Raw genomic sequence first — 20,712 nt, 5'->3', positions numbered from 1 at the left:
ACAAAACACCACTCTGCCTGCCAGATGAATTCGTTTAGTGTGAAACTTTATATTTTATACACACAAACACACACACCAGAAATTGCTAGATAAGCCTAATTTGGCACTAGGTAATTTGTGTGTGTGTGTTACATCTGTGACTAAAAGTAACCCCAACCGAATATACCCGAGTTGGATGTTCTCGGATTTATGGTAATTTGCCTCTGTATATTCTGTTAATTCTTCCTTCCCGAAGTATGCAGTGTGTCTATATAAAAAATGGTATCTAAATGCGATTTCCAGCAAACGATAGACAACAGATTTACCGCTCGGAAGTTTCTGGCCGTCGTTTACGGGCCTTTGTTGGAAATGAATATATAAAAACAGTTCTGTCATTTGAACTTTGCTGTGTTTTGATCTTTTAAATGTTTAAAAAGATGTTCGTGTATCTATATTTATACCGTCGGAGTTCCTGCTGGTGTTTTGCGTTTTGTTTACGAGCGTTTACTATCCGATGCTTTATAAATTGCATCTTTTCTTATTTCTGTAATAAATTAGTAAATTTTTAGTTTCCTTAGGTTTTTTAGTAGAAGACTGGTGTCTTGTCTGTTGTCTGTTATATTATGATTTTTAAGTTTAATGTTAAAAGGTGGTGTGTGTGTTTGTAAGCATGCATGCATGTTTATGTGCTGTACCTTTCTTCAAAGATGTTCATTTTATACACTTAGTTTTATCGGATGTTCTTTCGGTTTTGATGGTGTTTATTAAGTTACAAAATTTAACATATTGGAACCAGATATGAGCATTTATGTTGTTTCAAATTTGAAATTTGTAGTAGTATTAAGTTATTGTTTCTGCTTGTATGAAATTCAATTAATGGTTTGAGTCTTGTGCATCGAATGGGAGTGCATGATGGTTGACTTCCAATTTGGTTTTAGACGTGAAAAGAAATCTCTCTTTTGCGTGTCATATTGCTTACTATTACCAGTTTTTTTGGTTTTGGGAAAGTGGACGACACCATAACGTTACATGGTTGTAGTCTAGCAGAATATTGTCGAGTGCTTACATTCGTATGCCTTATAAATAACATCTGTGATCAATAAATAAATAACTATTGGATCTTGATTAATAAGTTGACTGTCATATTCGATGTCTTGTTTGTTTTACAGTTGGAGAATTGTTCGAAAAGTAAGTACAAAATAAATAAACGACTTCTAAAAGATGATGTTTGTGCATTTAAGAGTATTAATAACGAATCTATGTTGTCGGCATTAGTTATTTGATTTTCATATTGGAATATGATGATGATTATGGGAAATTCTTGAGAGGGTGTTTTAGAAATATGGTATATTAACGGGACACCTCACAAAATTTAATTATTATAAGAATACTTGTGGAGCATGTCCAATTAAAATAATGGTAGTTGTTAGTTGCTTTTCAATTGGATGTATTTCTTGATTCTGTGAACGAAGTCTTCCATTTTATCTTTTAATACCAGTACCGTGTTGATTATTTTCTAGAACAGTCTCCAATTCTGTTCATCCATTTTAATTAATTTTTTCTCTTTTTCTGTTTTTCTTGATTTTATCAAGTGTAAATAGTTTCTAATTCTATTGTTGCATCAGTTACTTTTCCTATATATATATATACTCCACAGTTAAATTTACCATACAGTAAGTGTTAGATATAATAACAAAACATAACTAATTTACTACGAAAAATTAATAAAAAGCTAATTACATCAATAACGAGAAGTATATATTGTTCTTATACAGATTTTTGTATGTAAAGTAATCGTTTATTCAATTAGTAATGACATCTTAGATTTGGAGAATCAAATTTAGTGATTTCATAATAAAATATTCATTATCAAAGGACTGTTTTTATATTACAATAGACAATTGTTTTTCTTGTGGACCTTTATGTATAAAATGAAATTTCTGAATAATTTCACTGTTTATTTTTTAATCTTAACATTCACTTAACTTGTTAAACCCTTTGTAATACAGTTAAGCATAGTTTATTGTTAAAAATATATTTATAAAAGACAGGTCGTGATAATTATTTGGGACCGGAAAAACTCTTACTGTCTGACTATCGAATATTGTCGTCGTCCACAGTTTTGTTTTTTAATCATAATTTATTATAGTTCCATGATATTTGGGAAATGATTCTGTTCTTTTGTAAAACTATTGTTTTGTTGGATAAAATTGTAAATGTCTACTATCCATATTCGTATTCTTACAATTTTAGTAGATTTTTTTGATGGTGAGACCAAATCTGTTGTTAATAATTGAATGCCATTCATCTCAAATGTTTCTTTTCCCTGTCTTCTTTACGACATTGTGCTTTTATCTTTCCTGTCCTGTTCTATTTGCATAAGTAAATGTCTTCAATATGAAATTTAATTTTGTTATTCAGAACTATGAGCATCTTAATCTACAAATAATCAATAGAAATGAACTAGAAGTGCTGATATAAATTATAAATTAAGTAAAAGAGCATGGCTTTTCACAGAAATGTAAATTTAACCCATTATAAACATTTTCAGACATTTATAAGACTCCAACTTCATACACAGTTGAATAAAATTATAATTGAAAATGGTTAATACATAATTGTAAGAATAAAATTGTTAAAATTACATGCTTTTGATCTAAATACGGATCTTTGTTAAGTCTACATAGCTTAAAATGATACGTAGATTTGCATACGTTGGAGTAAATTTAAATATTTAAACAACAATGTTGAAAGATAATGGTATACAAGTATCGTTAAATAAACATTAATAAAGTAGTCAAGTAAAATAATTTACTACTGGTTTAAAACAAAATGTTTTTTAAATGTTTGTGTAATAATCTTGATATTTAGTTAACAATATTGAATGCATACGGTCACAAACTGTGCATCTGTGTATGTGTTAGTCAAAATGTGAGATAATTAATAGTTTACAATAGAACAGGGACATAGACCGCAGTAAAACAATCAAAAAGATGGATAGACTGTGTTAGATGAGATTTGGAGTAACTGGGAATAGAGGATGACAGAAAAAAGATTATGGGATACAGTGGCATACCAATGTAACAGGGTCAAATTATCTTGATGATCTCTAAAGCCATACGATGCTAAGTAGAATATTTAATGCGTACGTTTGTTAGCACTGCGATATTATTCATTTTTCTCGTTTGATCATTTTTTATCAAATGTCGTCTGCACTAGGTAGATCTTTCTGTCTGTTATATGTTGTACATATTGTTACCTTAAAATGTAATTGTTTTAAATTTCACCTGTCAATTTTAATTATAATTGTTCTCTGTAATTGACGTAAATGTTTTATTAATTATGCATTGTTTTGAAAGAATGTAAGTATCGTCGATAAAACATTTTCATTTTGATTGATGTTTGTTTATTTTCGTGAGTAAAAATAAAATAGTAAGCTCTCGTGCCAAAAGACGGCAATCGTAGGCCGAACTATGCTGCATACAACATAGTAAAGTTCAAGAAAATTTCCGAATTAACCTAACAAACAAAATCTGAAGTGTTGATTTATAATTAGATTTGTCTTTGAATGTAAAATCTTTTATTTTTGATCGATCAGTTAAATTTGGGTTATTAAACGTATCTGTCGATAGCATTAAATAAACAATTACTTATTTAAATACTTATTAATATAATATGTTTAGGAATGATGGAAAAATAACATCTTTGGATAGAATCTGAATCTGTCGTTCTGCTGACCGAGCGGAAAAGTTGGCTCCGAACGGTACAGTCAGCAAGTCGGAACTTTTAACCTACATGAATTTTGGTTTATCATTCGAGTTATGGGGTTAATGGTTACATGAATTTTATCGTACTTATCATAGATAAATATAGCACCAATATTATTTTACTTTCAAAATTTAATAAACTTTAGAAGACTATAAAGTTAAAAACTAATTAATAATACAGTATAAATGGTATGTTTAATCAATTAAAATTGAAATCAATTTGTAAATTTATTTCAAACTTATTGAAATTTGATAACTTATATATAATTAGAGTAAATGTAGATTTTGAAAATTTAACTATTAAATGCCATTGAGATCTGCGGTGCCAAGTTCATCTCACTTAACCTAAATGAGTTAAAGTTACACTAACATGTCCATTTAAAAGAGGTTAGGATAACAGATGTGGAAAGATTTGGTTCTTACACAATGGTGTGTATATACACTGTGTAAAATCTATCTAACATGTTTTATTTACATAATTCTGATTAATTCTTGCATATCTAATTAGCTAATATAATTTAAATTCTGAATTTTCAGATACCAAAAATGTTAAAGACATTTAATTCTTGTTGAATAATCTGGGAATTCTTTTTAAGATTTCCAAATTGCGTATTCGACAACATATCAGAATGCACAGATCTTATTAATTTTAATTAAATAATTTAAGATGAGTGGAAAATTTAATAATGCAATGTAACTTAATCCCTTCTGCTACATAACTAATCTTTTGTGTGTATATCTACAGTTTATCTTATGAATTGTGTTTGTTGACTACCAAATATTTAATTTTCTTTATTTTTAGTAGCCGTAATAAGCGGAATTTATAGATACATATAAATTTTGTCAAGTTTTGCTAATTATAATATGTATGGCACTTAAAATGTCTCAGTTTTTCAATTAATGTGAAAAATTTGTGTAAATTTTACAGGCGGTGAACGAACCTCCTTACCTCACGGTTGGAACCGATGTCAGTGCCAGATATAAAGGTGCCTTTTGTGAAGCAAAAGTGAAAAAAGTTAACCGCTCTGTTAAATGCAAAGTAAGAGTTTTTTTTTATTCAAAAGCTTGCTTTATAATGACATAATAATCATATATTTCGAAGGATTGGAATTTTAAATGATATAAATTTAGTTAATAAAGATATTTGATATTAACTACAAAGTAAGAGTAAGAAATAACATTTTTATACTTTAGGTAATATTTGCAAACAATTTGGGCACTTTAGTCCTACCGGACGATCAGATACGAGGCACTCTTAGAGTAAGTGCAATTTAAAGTAATAACGAAACTTTTATGCCATACGAAATTTTAAGGAATAAGTCACGGCTTATGTTATAATTTGTTAATAGGTAAATATGCATGTGGAAGCTAAGCATCCAGAGAAAAATCAATATGCTCCTGCAATCATAGCAAAAATATTTGATTATAGTCAGTATACTGTGGGTAAGTTAAAGTTTAATCCTGTTATTATAAATAAGTACTATATTTATTATTTAATGATAGTGGAGATTGAGTAAATTTGTGAGGCTGGCTTATAATTTTGGAATTCCTATGAAAAAATATGAATTATAAATTAAATTGATGTCTTTTGAAGTGTGGTCCATGAGTGCATGCCAGTTCTATCCACAGACTGATCTTGATCTAGTTCTAGTTTTTCTAAAATGCAATTCTATGCTGTTTAGCCAGAAAAAAGAATATTTTTATGCATCACATATAATGTCTGTTATCTTAAGTTACCAGATACACAGAATATTTTGGTAATTATCATCATCTGAGTTATGTTCCAACAACATTTGTGTAATGTATTTTTTTGTATATCTACTTAAACTGTAAATATCAATATCTGTCTCACTAGTGAATACAATCCTCTGTCTAATCTTTTCATAACTAAATTATGTTCTTTCCCCGTTATTAGGGAAAAAGAGAGTTTCCTGCAGATATTGTTGCTTCTGTTTTGTGGTTAATTCATACAAGTTAAAATTTGCAGTCAATGAATATGTGGCATATGAAAATAATCGTACTAAATACATTTTATATAGTATTTATTCTTTGCCTATTTTCCTTTATTAACTAATATCATTTAATTATAATACCAATGCATCAGTTACTCTTAAATAGGAAGAGTATTACGTAGCTTGGGTTTCTCCTCTAAAAAAAAATTACATACATACATATATTAAATATATACAGGGTGATTCACTGGTGGCATTCAGTAGTTTTTTTTCTTGGAAACCATTAGAGATGGGAAGGTGGGATTAATAACCGATTTTATAGAACAAATGGGACAATTTTTGGTGATCTTAGATGACCCCTAAAATCATTGTTTTTGAGATATTAATAGGGTTTTTTAAATTATAAGGGACACTTTTGAGTTGTTATACAGATTTTGTCAAGTACAATTCATATCATAGCTCAAAAGCCATAATTAAAGTTATAATTTAAGAAATCTTATGTTGTTCTGTATCTCAAAAACCATTGATTTTCAAGGTCATACAAGGTCACCAAAAATTGTCTCCCATCTGTTCTATAAACTTGGTTATTAATACCATCTTCCTATTTCTAGTGGTTTCTAAGAAAAAAAACTACTGAATGCCACCAGTGAATCATCCTGTATAATGTATGTGTGTATATAGTATATAATACAAGTATATTGGGAGCTGCTGTTAGATAGCACCAAGTTAAGGGAGCTGCAGATCATAAAAATTTGGGAACCATTTGATCTAAGATGGTGATTACAGGATAGAAAGTACATGGACATAGGTAATCTGCAGTTTATCCTTGACTCAGTTCAAGTGGTCCACGAATTTATGATTTTGAGACCGGTTGAACTAAATATTATAAAGTTGCTTCATTTTACACCATTCTAAGTGTCCCAAAGCCAAACACATATGTTCATCAAAATGTCATAAATGATTCACTGTAAGGTTTTATTTTATAATCTAAGAAACAAATTATTTATTTATTTGTTATTGATACAAGTACAAGTACTTCCATACAAGGGGGAAAATAAAACAAAATTAATAAATAAGCAGTCACACAATGGTTTCTTAATTGTGCTTAAATAATACATTTAACACAAATAGTACAAAGATTTAATGAAAAAATTATACAATTTATACAACATTATCTTTGACATATTTTTATCATATAAATAATTCTTTGAAAAATCATCAATGAGAATTTCTTTCTCTAACAAATATAAAACTGGACATGACGCAAAAATATGCATTAATATACAATTGTGATTGGTAATACAATATTGGCAATAATGCCCTCTTATAAATATCTGTATGCTGACCACTCAGCATAATCCAGTATTTATTAAGACATAATTGCATTAGCAAACTTTTCATAGGAAATTCAATATTATAATTTAAGTAATTGGCGGTCTGCCACTCTGTACTTCTTTCATAAATATTACATCACTGAAGTGAAGCATAATTTATATCTTGTTGCCATAATTGATCACATCTAGTTTGTATTATATCACACAAGAATGGCCTAAATTATCAAAAATGTTTTTAATTTATAACACCCAATTTCTCTTGCTTGAATTTCCTTTCTTCGATAGAGATTCATAAACACAATAACAAAGATCCTGATGAGGAAGATCAATAATCTTAGACCAAAACAACAAAATATTTTTTAAAATATTAATTTCAAGCGGAGGTCTCCCTAATTCCAATCTTACAACAGAATTGAGCACTGAATGTTCAAGCTTAAATAATCTTTTGAAATATCTTAATTGAATCTTCTCAACTTTTTCAATAAGATCTAAACCCAAAACTGGAATCAAATATGTCAGTTTAGACTTTAACATAGCATTGAAAAGTTTACACATCGCTTTAATGGAGTTCATTTTCATTTTTGTCTGTAGTGCCAAAAGACAACCTGTCTTCTGTATTTCTTTCTCTATTTTATCCAAATGATAATTAAAAACTCCAGAGGAGGAAAAATTAAATCCTTAATATTTAAAATGAGAAACGAAATTAATTTCCACATTGTTAAAAAAAATTTTATCAGTTTTATGAAGTCTTCCTCCATTATGAAACACCAATCCCTTTGTTTTCTGAAAACTAATAGAAAGATCATTTTTCAACATATAATCAGATAATAAAATCAGTTTTTTCTGTAAAGATGACTTCAAGTCTGCTAGTAATAATACATCATTTGCATATAGAAGACAATGCAGCTCATCTGTGACATTTAGGTAAAAACCCGAAAAATCAGAATGATGAAATATCTCTGGAAGATTATTTATAAACAGATTAAACAACAAAGGGCTTAGTGGTTCTCCCTGGGGTAAACCTCTAGTAGATGTTATGCAAGTAGAATTAACAGTATCTCCTTTTATTTGATAACTAGTAGTAGTAAACAAATTCCTAAGCAAAATAATGAAGGATCTGGAGAGTCCTTATATAATAATATATAAAGACTTAATTTATTGTGGAGGAATATATAATTTCCTCCACAATAAATTAAGTTTAACATTATCAAATGTCTTTTTTAAGTGAATAAATTTTCCTCCTTTTCCTCAATAACACATATTGAATTAAACCATTAAAAATAAAAGTATTATAAATTGTTCCTCTGCCCTGAACAAAGGCACCTTGAAATATTGAGATGACATTATGCTCATGTAACCATTTTATTAATCGATTTGATAAATAAACTGGTAAATAGTTTTCTAAATGTGTTCAACAATGCTATTGGGCGATAATTACTTGGATTAGATCTTTCATCTTTCTTGTAAATCATTTTTAATTAAACTTTCTTCCATATCGCTTGAAAAGCTGTCGCCTCTTTAATTTTATTGAATAAACTAAGAATTTCTAAATAGACAATTTTCGGCAGTGGTTGAATAAATTCATTTTTCATTCCATCCAAACCAAGAAATGAACCTTTTTTTAGCCTTTAGATTGCCATGTTTAGTTCATCAAATGAGAAAAGATCATCCAAAAGAGGATAAAAATTATCATAATCCATAGTCGGCAAAACACCGAGACCACCGCTATTAATATTGAATTTCAAAAATCTTATCCATTTGTCAGTAGAAATCTGACTAACTCTGCAGTCCGCTTACCTCTGCAGTCCAATTTGTGATTTATAATTTTCGAAAAGTCTCTTTACAACCTTGTAGTTTGCAATCGTTTACTTATATTAGTCCAATATATTTTCTTCTTGGATCTACATTATGAAGGAAACTAATTTTATAATTAATATATTTAACCAAATTCTCATTTGAGCGAGATCTGCAAAACTCCCGCAATGCCATATTTTTCTTTTTTGTAATTTTAGTCTCTATCAAATCATACAAGACCAATTCTGCCTCTTATCTGAAATTTTGTTACTAATCCACATTGCCTAGTAGATTTCCAAATTAAAGTAATGATTAATGGATTAGTTAATTCTACAGTCCATAAAGAAATTATAAACTCGAGAAATTTTTCTGTGTTTTAATTTCTTTTCATCCACAGTCAATTGTTGCTGTATGAGATGATTTTAATTGGTCTTAAGAATATATAATGAAATAAACAAGTCTTTGTATTGTATCATTTTAATAAACAATCAAAAATTTGAATTGTTACAATTTTTTGTTGTAAACAATTTATAAACTCAAGGGTGATTTAGTAGGTTTTTAATACTTTGCGGAACCTCCCTTGTTTTCAATTACCTCCACAACTCGTTTAGGCATTGAATCAAGCAGGTTTTGAATGTCACTTAGTTTAATTTTGTCCCAGGCATTATACAATGCAACTTTAAGCTCATCGGATGTGTTGTATTGTTTTCCTCGGTGTTAAACTAATGCCACAAATTGACTCCAAAGGTTTTCAATGGGATTAAGGTCTGAACTATGTGCTGGCCAAACCATCACTTCAATTTTTCATGTGAAAACCACTTTGTAGTACTGGCTGACTTGTGAACAGATGTATTGTCCTGTTGATAGATCCAGTCTTGACCACCAATGAGAGGACCAAATGGGATTAATGTTCATATAACATAGCTTGGTACATCTCAGAATTCATTTGCCCATTAATAAATGCCAAATCTGTTTTCCCTTCATATCCGATTGCTGCTCAGATCTTTACTGAACCTCCATCTTGTTGTCTACTGAATTTGACCCTGGGATTCTTTCTTGTATCATGCCTATAATATGCTTGGCCATCCGGGCCATCCAGGTTAAACTTTTTCTCATCTGAGAAAACTATTTTTCTCCATTCAGTTGTCCAGGTAACATGATCTTTTGCCTATTGCAGCCTTGTTGACCGATGTAACTCTGTTAGCTTTGGTTTGGACTTCACTTTCATAAAGTTTATTGTTTTATTCTTTCTCAAGCTTTTCCACACAGTTTGGTGGGACACTGAAGTTGGGAAAACTGCAGCTATCTCACGTGTAGACAATGATTCATTTGTTGCAAGACTAGCAATGCGGCGATGGTCACAAGGCTGCAGACTTGGTTTTCGTCCTGTACATTTAATTTTGCTATAATTGTCACCCTTTTTTAGTACTGTACATTCTGTACTGCAGTTTGAGATCTTCCAAGTTTTGAAGCAATTTTACGAGTTGGCCATCCTTTTCCCTTAAAGAAATAGATTTTTCATATTTCACTTTCAGTTAAGGTTACTCCCCTTGGCATTTTTGTCACTTTTTTAGTTTGAATTCTTAGACTCACCCAAAATGTTACCCATACTAATTTACATAAATACATGCATGGTGGATTGTTCCATTCAATGGTAATAATCAGTTTTCACCCTTGAGATTATAAATTGTTTACAACAAAAAATTGTAACAATTCAAATTTTTGATTTTTTATTAAAATGATACAATACAAAGACTTGTTTATTTCATTATATATTCTTAAGACTGATTAAAATCATCGCAGACAGCAACAATTGACTGTGGATGAAAAGAAATTAAAACACAGAAATATTTCTTTTGAGTTTATAATTTCTTTACGGACTGTATATTGTCAATAGGCTCTACAGTTGTGTACAAGTTACTAACTGCTTGAGTAAACAAGTTTACTTTTTCTTCTTTCCATGTCAACCTTTCCTGTTGTTCTCTTTGAATAGCATCACTTTTTCATGTGTTATCAAATGATAATTCTAATAGTACCAAAAAATAGTTCAATGATCTGACATATAGTCCTCAAAAACATAAAAATCCTCAAGGTACTCGATCAGTCCCTCACTCAATAGTAATAAGTCTATTACTGATGCTTCCAATTTGGATACGTATGTAAAATTAGCTGGGGAATTATGAGGGTGACGACCATTTATTATACAAGGTGTGTCTGAAAAGTTCAGTGAATGGTCTCATGAAATAAAGGAAACGAGATACAAACAAAATACTTTTACTGGCATTCAAAGTAATCGCCATTAGCGACAACACACATTTGACATCGGTTGTACAGTTGCTGGAAGCTGTGAGCAAACACTTCTTTCGGTATTGCACAAAGCACCGTTGTCACACGTTGGATCTGCACAATGTTGGAAAAACGTAGGCCTTTCAGGCGGGGAACAAGAAGAAATCTGCAGGTGCCAGATCTGAAGAATATGGAGAGTGTTGAAGAACCTGGTGTGTAGTGAGGAAGTGCTGTAATGTTCACGCGTTGCTCCATTTTGCAGTGACATTCCTCACACTTCTGTTTAACTGTTGCGATTTCGGTGCTAGGGTGCACTAGTTGGCAAGACTCTCACTACGTCTGCGTGAGCGCAACATTCTAACCAGCACGGTTATTCAACTATGTGACCATTCATCAAACTTTTCAGATGCACCTTGTGTATAAATTATAGTCTTTAACCAACTCAATAAACTGGTCACCCCACTTATTGTTTATCAAATCTTTTGATAATCTGAATTCAAAATAATATTCCCATGTAAAATATTGTCCATTTTCTTACCAATCCTGGCATTTGAATCACCTAATGGTAGAAGATCATGATCAACAGAATAACTAGAAATCAAATCAAATCTTCCAGATCAGCCAATATGTTATTTTACCTGTTTAAATTTGGAATCAAGTTTATTCTAGGAAAATGTTGTTTATTGATATTGGGGATTTTTTCATTATTTATTATAGGAAAAATCCTAAGCCATTTCCATTTGTTTTATAAATTTCTCTGACACCAAAACACTGCAAAATACTTATTTACCTATTAATTGATCATTTTAATATGATATTAAACATTAAAAACTCCCTTTTTTTACTAACGCTAAGATCTTTAAAAGATATTCGTAAGTTATAATACAATAAATAAGTCTCTTCAATACTCTTAATAGGATTGTATATAAGCCGTTTTTTCTTTAATTTGCAGTAGACAACAATAAAAATGTTGTAGTTATACTATACATTTTATATTAAAATATTGCTGTGTTAAAACAAAACAATAAATAAAATTAAAAAATGAGATAATGAACCTATTGTAATGAGTTGTTAAGAATAAGTTCATAAGATTACACTAGAATCTTGTAATGTAAATGAGCACTATGCCATTAAAACTAACAAAACACACACCAGAAATGGAATTACTTCCTCCTTCAAACTTTTATTAGTGTGATCTTCAAACTTTTCATAAATTCTCTTCAATTAAATTTGTAATCCTTGGATTTTTTGATTTGAATGTTGCAATGGATACTAAAGAACATTCATTATAACAGGAATTTGGATATTCGGATATGGTTTTATTAGCTGTTGTTTGATGATTCGATCAAGAGTATAGCGAGAAAGTATTAAAAAATATTGACTGTTTAGATTCAAACATTAAAGTTTTTTTTAAATACATACATAATTTTTCAGTAAATTTGATTTACTTCCTTACACCTATCAATGTATTTTATTAATTGGCTTTATATTTAAATCACTAATATTATTTAAAGTTTACAAAATATTTACATTAAATATTTCACTGAACTTGATAAATGGAGTTTTTTTATGATTAAAAAAAGTCCTTTCACACTGCTTGTTAGGCTAACCAACTATTTTATTTACAAAAGCATTTTTGGCTTCTTTTGAGCTATCTTTAGTTTTACTTACAACTTGTTCTGACAAATATTTGAAGTGTTAGAATTTAAAACTTTATCACTTCGAATATTTCAATGATATATGATACAAGCTATTATAATAAGTTACTTTATATAAGATTATCTCACTACATGTTGATTGTTAATGTAAAATGGAGTTGTGTACTTTGAGAGAGAGCTTGTATAATAAATAGTTTTATGAAACTTATATAATTATATATTTTTCATATTTGAATTTCATATTTTTTTTAATTAAAAACAAGTTTTGTTTCAGTGTTTGACGATGGTGATGAAACGACACTGAGGAGAACATCACTGTGCTTAAAAAGCGGGCGACATTTTGCTGAAAGTGAGGTAATAATATCACTTCAGTTGGTTTTTAATTTGATGAAAAATAATAATCAAATATATATGATTAAAAATACCGTATTTCCATGCACATAAGCATACAGATGCACCAAAATTGGCACTATATTCTGCAAAATGCCTTTAAAAACTCTCATTATTTTTAAAAAACTGTAATGATATTGAAAATATCTTATTGCATCGGCATCAGACTTCTATTTTTAATAATGGTTACCGCAGAGATATATCGTTGAATTATCAATTCATTTATATGTAATTTACATTGACACAACAGTACAGTGCTCTTGTCAAGTTGACACATCTGGGCATGCTGCTATATGTGGGGTCTTATAATTTTATTATCTAAATCAGAGACTTTGGCATAAAAGTATACAAATTATTGAATGCTATAATTACTGTTGAGGATTCGGATGTACATCTGTTAAGCAAATAATTTAAATTTTTAAAATTAAGAGAAGAAAATATTTGTTCTTGTATAATTTATTTAAAATATTATAAGTAAAATTTACGTATTATTATTATATAAAGTTAATCATATATAATTAAGAATATTATGTGATTCTTGAGCTATAATGTTCAATATTTTTATTATTATTCTAATATTTTGAAATACTGACACGAATAACTATTCAGATTAATTGCATGCAAACATGGATTTACAATGAATTGATTGATTTAATATATTATTTCATATAATTCAATAAAAATGTTGGATGTAGCAAAGATTATACTTCAGAGCAATAGATTATAAATAAAAATTAATTTGTTAATTGCTTGTTGCAGTCTTTCAAATTTTGTTTAATTTTTTTTATTAGACTTTGGATCAGTTGCCATTAACAAATCCAGAACATTTTGGTATTCCAGTAATAGGATCAAAAAATAAAAGAAAAAGACGATCGATCGCAAGTTGTTCCTCAATGTAAAGTATCATTTTTATATTACTTAATTTTAAAACTTTAATGTGAATACGTGAAGGTAAATTGATGTTTAGATTTAGCAGAATTCTACTTCAATTAAATTATAAATCTTTTTTTAAGACATTAGAATGCTATTAATGTCATTAAAACACTTTACTAATACTTTATAATGTAGTGATTGAAATGATTTCCTAATTAGAAATTAATGATATCATTTTAGTTTTCAAATGATAAATTTTTATAAAAATGATTGCTGTATAATAAATTTCTTTACTATTAATTTATCTCAATTTGTATTTGTTAGAAAACACTCTTCCTTGTAAATAGTTATTTATTAATTTCTAATTACAAGGAAGGAAAAGATTTGAAAAATCTGTTCATATTCTTCTATCAAAGAAAAATAACTTCACCAGACGAATAAAACTAAAGGCAAATACTATTTACTGAAATTGTGTATTATTTTAGAATTATGTTTAACATTTCTACATATAGATATAAATGTTTTAAATATTAAATTAATAACTTTATTTAAAATGATTTATTAATAATTTTTAAAACAGAAATATTGAATTGATGCTGTTAGCAAATAAAACATTTAAAAGGATTAGTAGATGAATGGCTAAAATGATTAAATTGGAAGTTTATTTCATAATTTGGTAGTAAATTGCAAAATTGAATAAAAATACTTAAGGTTAAGTATTATATAAACTGTTTAGATATGAGAGGAAAGTTTGAAATAGCATTTTAAATTTTATTACCATATTTGACAATTAAAACACCTGAATGTAAATTAATGGATGATTAAAACTTTACTGTAAAAATGATTTACAGTAGAATTTTAATTGTCCAGGTTGAACAAGAACAACAACAGACCAAATATTTTGGAGTCCTAAGAGTTGTTATTCATACAGAATTCATATGAGTTGTGTTTGAGAATAAATTATTAGCTAAGTTTGGTAATTTATCTATTTATTTTCAACCTAAAAGCAGTAACTATTATTTAAACGTTTTCAAAATAAATTTTTAAAACAAAGCAAAATTAAAGCAGAATTAATATCTTTAAAAAGAAAATGATTCATTTTGAAGAAAATAAGTTTTACCAAAGTTTTTCTTAGACAACTTAACTTAATTCTTTGGACAAATGTCTTAACAAAGTTTTTAATTTGGATTCTACAATTATTTAGGAAAATTATTTTAAAATTAGCTGTAATTTTTAACTCTGGAATGTGTGTACTTTTTGTGAAGTTATCTTTCAGTTATAAGGAGATGTAAATATGAATATCACAACATTGTTGCAACCATCGAAAGTATTCAAAAAGTATAAAGGGAGTATTTTCAAATTTATGATTTCTTTTTTCAAATAACAGCAACATTTAAACAAATATAAATGCTAAATAATCAGTTTCTCAAATCTAAGACACACGTTCATTTCTGAATGCAAACTTGTGGGTTTTTTTTTTTTTTTTTAATAGGCAGCTGGAGACAAATTTGTGTCAACAGAATTGGTTCTGTTGATATAAATTTGTTTAGTTTTACACAGTAAAGCAAGTTATATATCAATGTCTTTTGTAGTATCAAAGTTTGAAACCTCTCACTTTTCACATTAGGCTCTTTTGAATCGATTTTTACGTCTAACCACATGCAGTTGTCTTTGGTATCATTTAAAACATTAGGAATGCAACAATTCTGGAAAGAGTACCACAAAGTTTCCTGGGATTTTCATTCAATTACTTAAAACATTATTATAACAGACTAACAATATTGAGCTAGGTTGACCTCTTAAATATTGGTCTAACAAAATTATTAAAATGATACAAAGGAATTAGTGACAAAGAAGCAAGATGCGTATCTCGAGAGGTTACTAATTACATAGTATTACGTCATGTCTAAGACCTACCCTTCAGAGATACTAAAACCAGAAAAGCCAAATCTTGAGTAAGTATGATGATTAAACATTGAAATATTGCATTTGTGTTGTGCTTGCTACCAAATATTGTTAACAGTATTTTTCCATAATTGCCAATGTTAGTATTCTCAGTTACACAAACTAGTTATAACTCACAAATTTTAGTATTACTTGTGAATATTAATGTTGCACTTTTTCCATGTTCATACAAATACTATGTTCATACATAATATAGAATAATAATCTTGCACTCAACCGATATATATTGAATATATTCTATTAAGCATCTCAAAAATATTATACAATGCTTCTGACACAACAAATCATCATGTTATTATACAAATGTCATTAATATTGTTTAATTAAATTAATTATTTATTTATCAGAGGAAGTTAAGAAAATGTAATGATACTCCTTCATTTTGATTACTTTGAAAGATTCGAACTGATATCATCCCAACTTCAGTTATGTATATTTAGAAATTGTTGTTTCATTATACATAGCATAATTTTTATTCATAGCTGTTTGCAAATCATTGCAGAGTTTACTAATTATATTATTACTGAAATTAAGAATGACATCAAATTGCTTTATTTCATTAATTTGAATTCTTATTTTTTAACACACAAAATGTCAATGTAAGAATTTAAAACTTTTTATTCAAGAAGAAAAGTTCAGAATAATTATAGATTAAATGACTTAACAGTTTTGATAGTTACATTGTGATGCATTATGAAGATGGATTAATTATATTTCAGGGATGGAGACAGTAGCAGCGAAGAACTTCATTCTAAAAGGAAAAAAGATACAAAGAAAGATTACGAATCTGACATTGCTAAAGTCGTGTGCGTCGACATGGGAGACAAAAGAAAGAAAGACAATTGGTTTCCAGCTTTAATAGTGTCTCCGACTTCTCAAGACATCAAAATCAATTCTAAAGATTATTATCTTGTGAGATCCTTCAAAGATGGCAAATAGTAAGTTACTCAATTGTTTTGAATTGTATATTAAATCGACATTTCTTTGAATGCATTTTATCACTTTTCAATTTTACTTTTAATTTTAATAGAAAAACAATGATAAAATATTAAGCTTGCTTACACACTGATTGAAATTTTTACATTAATGAAACACTTTTATGAAATTCGTAATTTATTATATTACAGTAGAGTGTTGTTTATCTGAGAGCCGGTTATCCGAAAGCTTTCCAGTCGGACTGTGTCGTGCTGAATCGAACGTTTTTGATACTAGATTAACTTCTAAAGTATAATTTTTTTTGTTTTTATATTTTTCAATATATTTATTTTGTTTGTACAAAATAAAGAAATAATTTTTAATGATACAATAGCCTCTATTATTATTATAAAAATTTTCGTTTGGCTTAAAATCAATGAAAATTCAACACGAAGTGACAGGCAACGGAGAAAAATTTCAACGTCGGATTTTTTCGTACGTAATCGGTTATACGAAAAAATCAATTGGGGACTGGGGTTATCTGAACAACCCCAGTCCCCAATTGATTCGGATAAACGACGCTCTACTGTATCATCATAAATTTATTCTCTCACATTTCTCATTTTCTTTACTTTACACTGAAAAAAATAGCTTCTGTCTCCAAAATAATATATATGAATGTATTTCACTTTTGTTTTGTTAAAATATGTCAACTCTTCCAACAATTTTATACAAAGGCTAATTACATTCATGTATAGCCATTCATGTTCAAAATGTAAGTGTAACCATTAATTTGGTTTGTGTCTCAGGAACTACTGATCAGAACAATATACAAGTATAACATTGTATTTTTTATTCAACAAAATATAATTGACAGGTAAAAATTAAATATAAATTATATCAAACAAAAAATGAGTTTAAGTACTAAGCATTGTTGTAAATCTTTTTGCATAGAAAATTATTAATATGATGGGGTTAGCCTCCTACCTACTTGCACAGCAGTTGCTCACACTTAGTTATAATGTTTATTGGCTGTCAGAAGCAAAGTCCATTCTTGAACAGGAGCATCTTGAAGCTGCCAGTGTTTTTGGTAGTGGGGATACAACTTGTCTCCCTAGGGTATCCCATATGTTGACTTAGATCTGGAGATCTTATCAGTCATTCCACATAATGAAAATCTTCACGTTAAGAAAATTATTGACAAGTGCAGCCCTATGTCTGTAAACATTATTGTCTATAAAAATGAAATCTGCATCTATAGCATCTTTGTATGGTCTCATGTCATCTCTACCTTCTTTGAGTAGACATCCCTTGCAAAAACATGGAGCTTGGCATAGCCATTAAGCATAATGCTGCTTGGACCATGAATGCCACAACTTGAAAACTGATCTCTTTCCATGGTTTTCATGAGACTGTACAGTTTTCCACTCTCTCAGGATTCTACTTTGATCATAACTAGGGTTGTCATGCATCTTACTTTTGGTAGGACAACCTTACAATTACAATAGATGTCCTACATCCTACTTCAAAGCTTAATTGTCTTACTTTTCATTTGTAAACAAAAAAACTGCTTAGAAATTACGTCATTTTAAAAAATTAAAAAGAGACATAAAGAACATTTAATTAATTTCTGAACACAATAAAAATTTTTGTTGACAATAATATTTTCCTCCAACAATGAAAAGTTTCATTTTAGTATAAACTTCCATTTTTGGCCATGGTGGGAAGCATTGTAATTACTATTGGACTTTGCTGAACTTATGTTAAAGCAGAAATTGCTAATGTGCATCAATTATGAAAGCAGTTGTGTACATTTGTTTGAAAAGGTACACAATGATGTAGCACTATTGAAATATGTGAAGAATGATAAAAAATATAAGTTTAGACACAATGAATGAACAGTATATATCTGTATATAAGACATTATATTCAATTATTGAGGAAAATTCTCTAAATTATGTAGCGTTATATTAAATTATTGTTAATTGTCACCTAAGTGTTTATTCAAAATATATTGATTTGTTCTACATTGAGCATCTCAACATGTGGCAAACCTACTCATAATCATTTTGTAGATTGTACCTGGACACTTATCTATTATCTATCACTAATTATGCTTATCTTTTGGGCATGAATGTAGATTGAAAATTATCATAAATATTTTACATATAAACACAAATATACATTAATAATTTGTTATCACTACTAGGTGCATATACGGACACTTGGCAATTTTATCAGTTTTTATTTGGGAATTTCTTATTCACCGAGACTAGTTTCAGGCATTACCCTCTTTGGTTGGCGGGATATCTTGTCATAGTACAAGATTCGTCAAATAAGAAATTCCCGAATAAAAGTTGATGATAAAATTGCCAAGTGTCTGTATATGCACCTAGTACTGATAACAAATTAATCAAAGAAAAGAAGACATGGTTTTGAATTATACAACAAATATACATGTATTATACATTTTATTATTTTTATTATAATTTGAATATTGTTTGAAATCTGTGTGTAAATTTAAAATATTCTTATTTCTTTTTAAAATAATTTATTATGTAGAATGTTAATAAATCAGTCATAAAAATTATAAATTAAAAAATAATAATAAAATAAAATACAAGATAAAAATCAAATATTAAAAAAAAAATTTTTTTAAACAAGTTATCAGGTTAAGAAGAAAGAAACAAAGATGTTTACTAAGGAAATTGGATCCAAGGTTGAAAATAATTTACTTAAAACTGGTAATCAATTAATTTATGAATTTTTATTTTTAAAATGTGAATGGCTTTCTTATTAATAAATATGGTAAAACTCCAATAATCCTATTAATTGGGATCTCAAGCTGTCCGGATATGCAGAATAATCAGATTTTTGCTTAAAATAGTCATTTTTTTTCCTGTCCAAACTCCCATAATTATGTGCAAATGAAATTGTAGATGTGGAAGTGTATCTAGACATTAATTTAGTTTATCGTCTGCATTTAGAAAAATATTTTCTGTGCATATACAGTACATATACTTATATGTATAATCAAGGTTTTACTATAATATTAAGCTTAAACTACAGTACTTTACTTAAAAGTATGAATAACATTAGATGTACAGTAGCTAATATAGTTTAATTGTTTATTGATTTGAATTTAAAATTATACTTAAAACTAGTTTTTTTTAATCTTTTAACAAACTTGGTTAAATTATAATCTAATAAATATAAAGTTACATATATTTTTTATTATGTAGATGGAGAATTCTTAATTTAAACAAATATCTGTTCATGAAATGTATCCAAAGTTTTGATTCATTATTAAGTTTTATATTTACAGTTCAAGTGATTTAATAATATTACAACTAGAAACTTTTCTCATAAAATTATAAGTTGTTTTATTTTTATGTTTTATATCTTATAGTAAAGAAATTTTATTTATGATTGTTTAGATTAAAAAAAAATTACTTTTATAACATAAAAAGTTATTACTAAATACATTACACAATTGATACATGGTCCATTATTTACAAATTTCTTCCATTTTATGCAATAAATATCCACGTATTGAATGGAAATGTTATTACCGAAAGCAGATTTTTAATTAAATTGTACTTTTTTGTTGTTTTATTTAATACCAATTCAAAAATTAAACTGATTTGCATATTAAAATGTTTCTAAAAATTTATTTTATTTAAAAAAATACAATTATAATTTATATTTTTTTCTGCTTTGTAATCATTATATTACAAATCGTTAAGATAACTACTTCTAATTAAGTTTAAAAAAAAAAAGAGAGAGATTTTTATGATTT

The 20,712-nt window shown here is 28.2% G+C and overlaps 1 protein-coding gene across 2 annotated transcripts in view; it reads left to right on the top strand.

Annotated features, from left to right (window-relative positions):
- LOC136984609 (AT-rich interactive domain-containing protein 4B-like) overlaps positions 1-20,712 on the top strand; it is a 39,482-nt gene that overhangs the window by 1,246 nt on the left and 17,524 nt on the right. For both annotated transcript variants that reach the window (XM_067281670.1, XM_067281669.1), the window contains exons 2-8: positions 4,675-4,785; positions 4,941-5,006; positions 5,096-5,189; positions 13,045-13,124; positions 13,952-14,055; positions 16,718-16,936; positions 19,578-19,657. In XM_067281670.1, coding sequence (XP_067137771.1) covers positions 5,102-5,189; positions 13,045-13,124; positions 13,952-14,055; positions 16,718-16,936; positions 19,578-19,657 — 571 coding nt within the window. In that variant the 5' untranslated portion in view covers positions 4,675-4,785; positions 4,941-5,006; positions 5,096-5,101. The remainder of the gene's footprint in view (positions 1-4,674; positions 4,786-4,940; positions 5,007-5,095; positions 5,190-13,044; positions 13,125-13,951; positions 14,056-16,717; positions 16,937-19,577; positions 19,658-20,712) is intronic.

The sequence above is a fragment of the Centruroides vittatus genome, unplaced genomic scaffold (assembly GCF_030686945.1).
Source record: "Centruroides vittatus isolate TY-2023 unplaced genomic scaffold, ASM3068694v2 contig_925, whole genome shotgun sequence".
NCBI lineage: Eukaryota > Metazoa > Arthropoda > Arachnida > Scorpiones > Buthidae > Centruroides > Centruroides vittatus.
The sequence above is the reverse complement of the archived record's forward strand: the minus strand, read 5'-3'. Positions and strand labels throughout refer to the sequence as shown.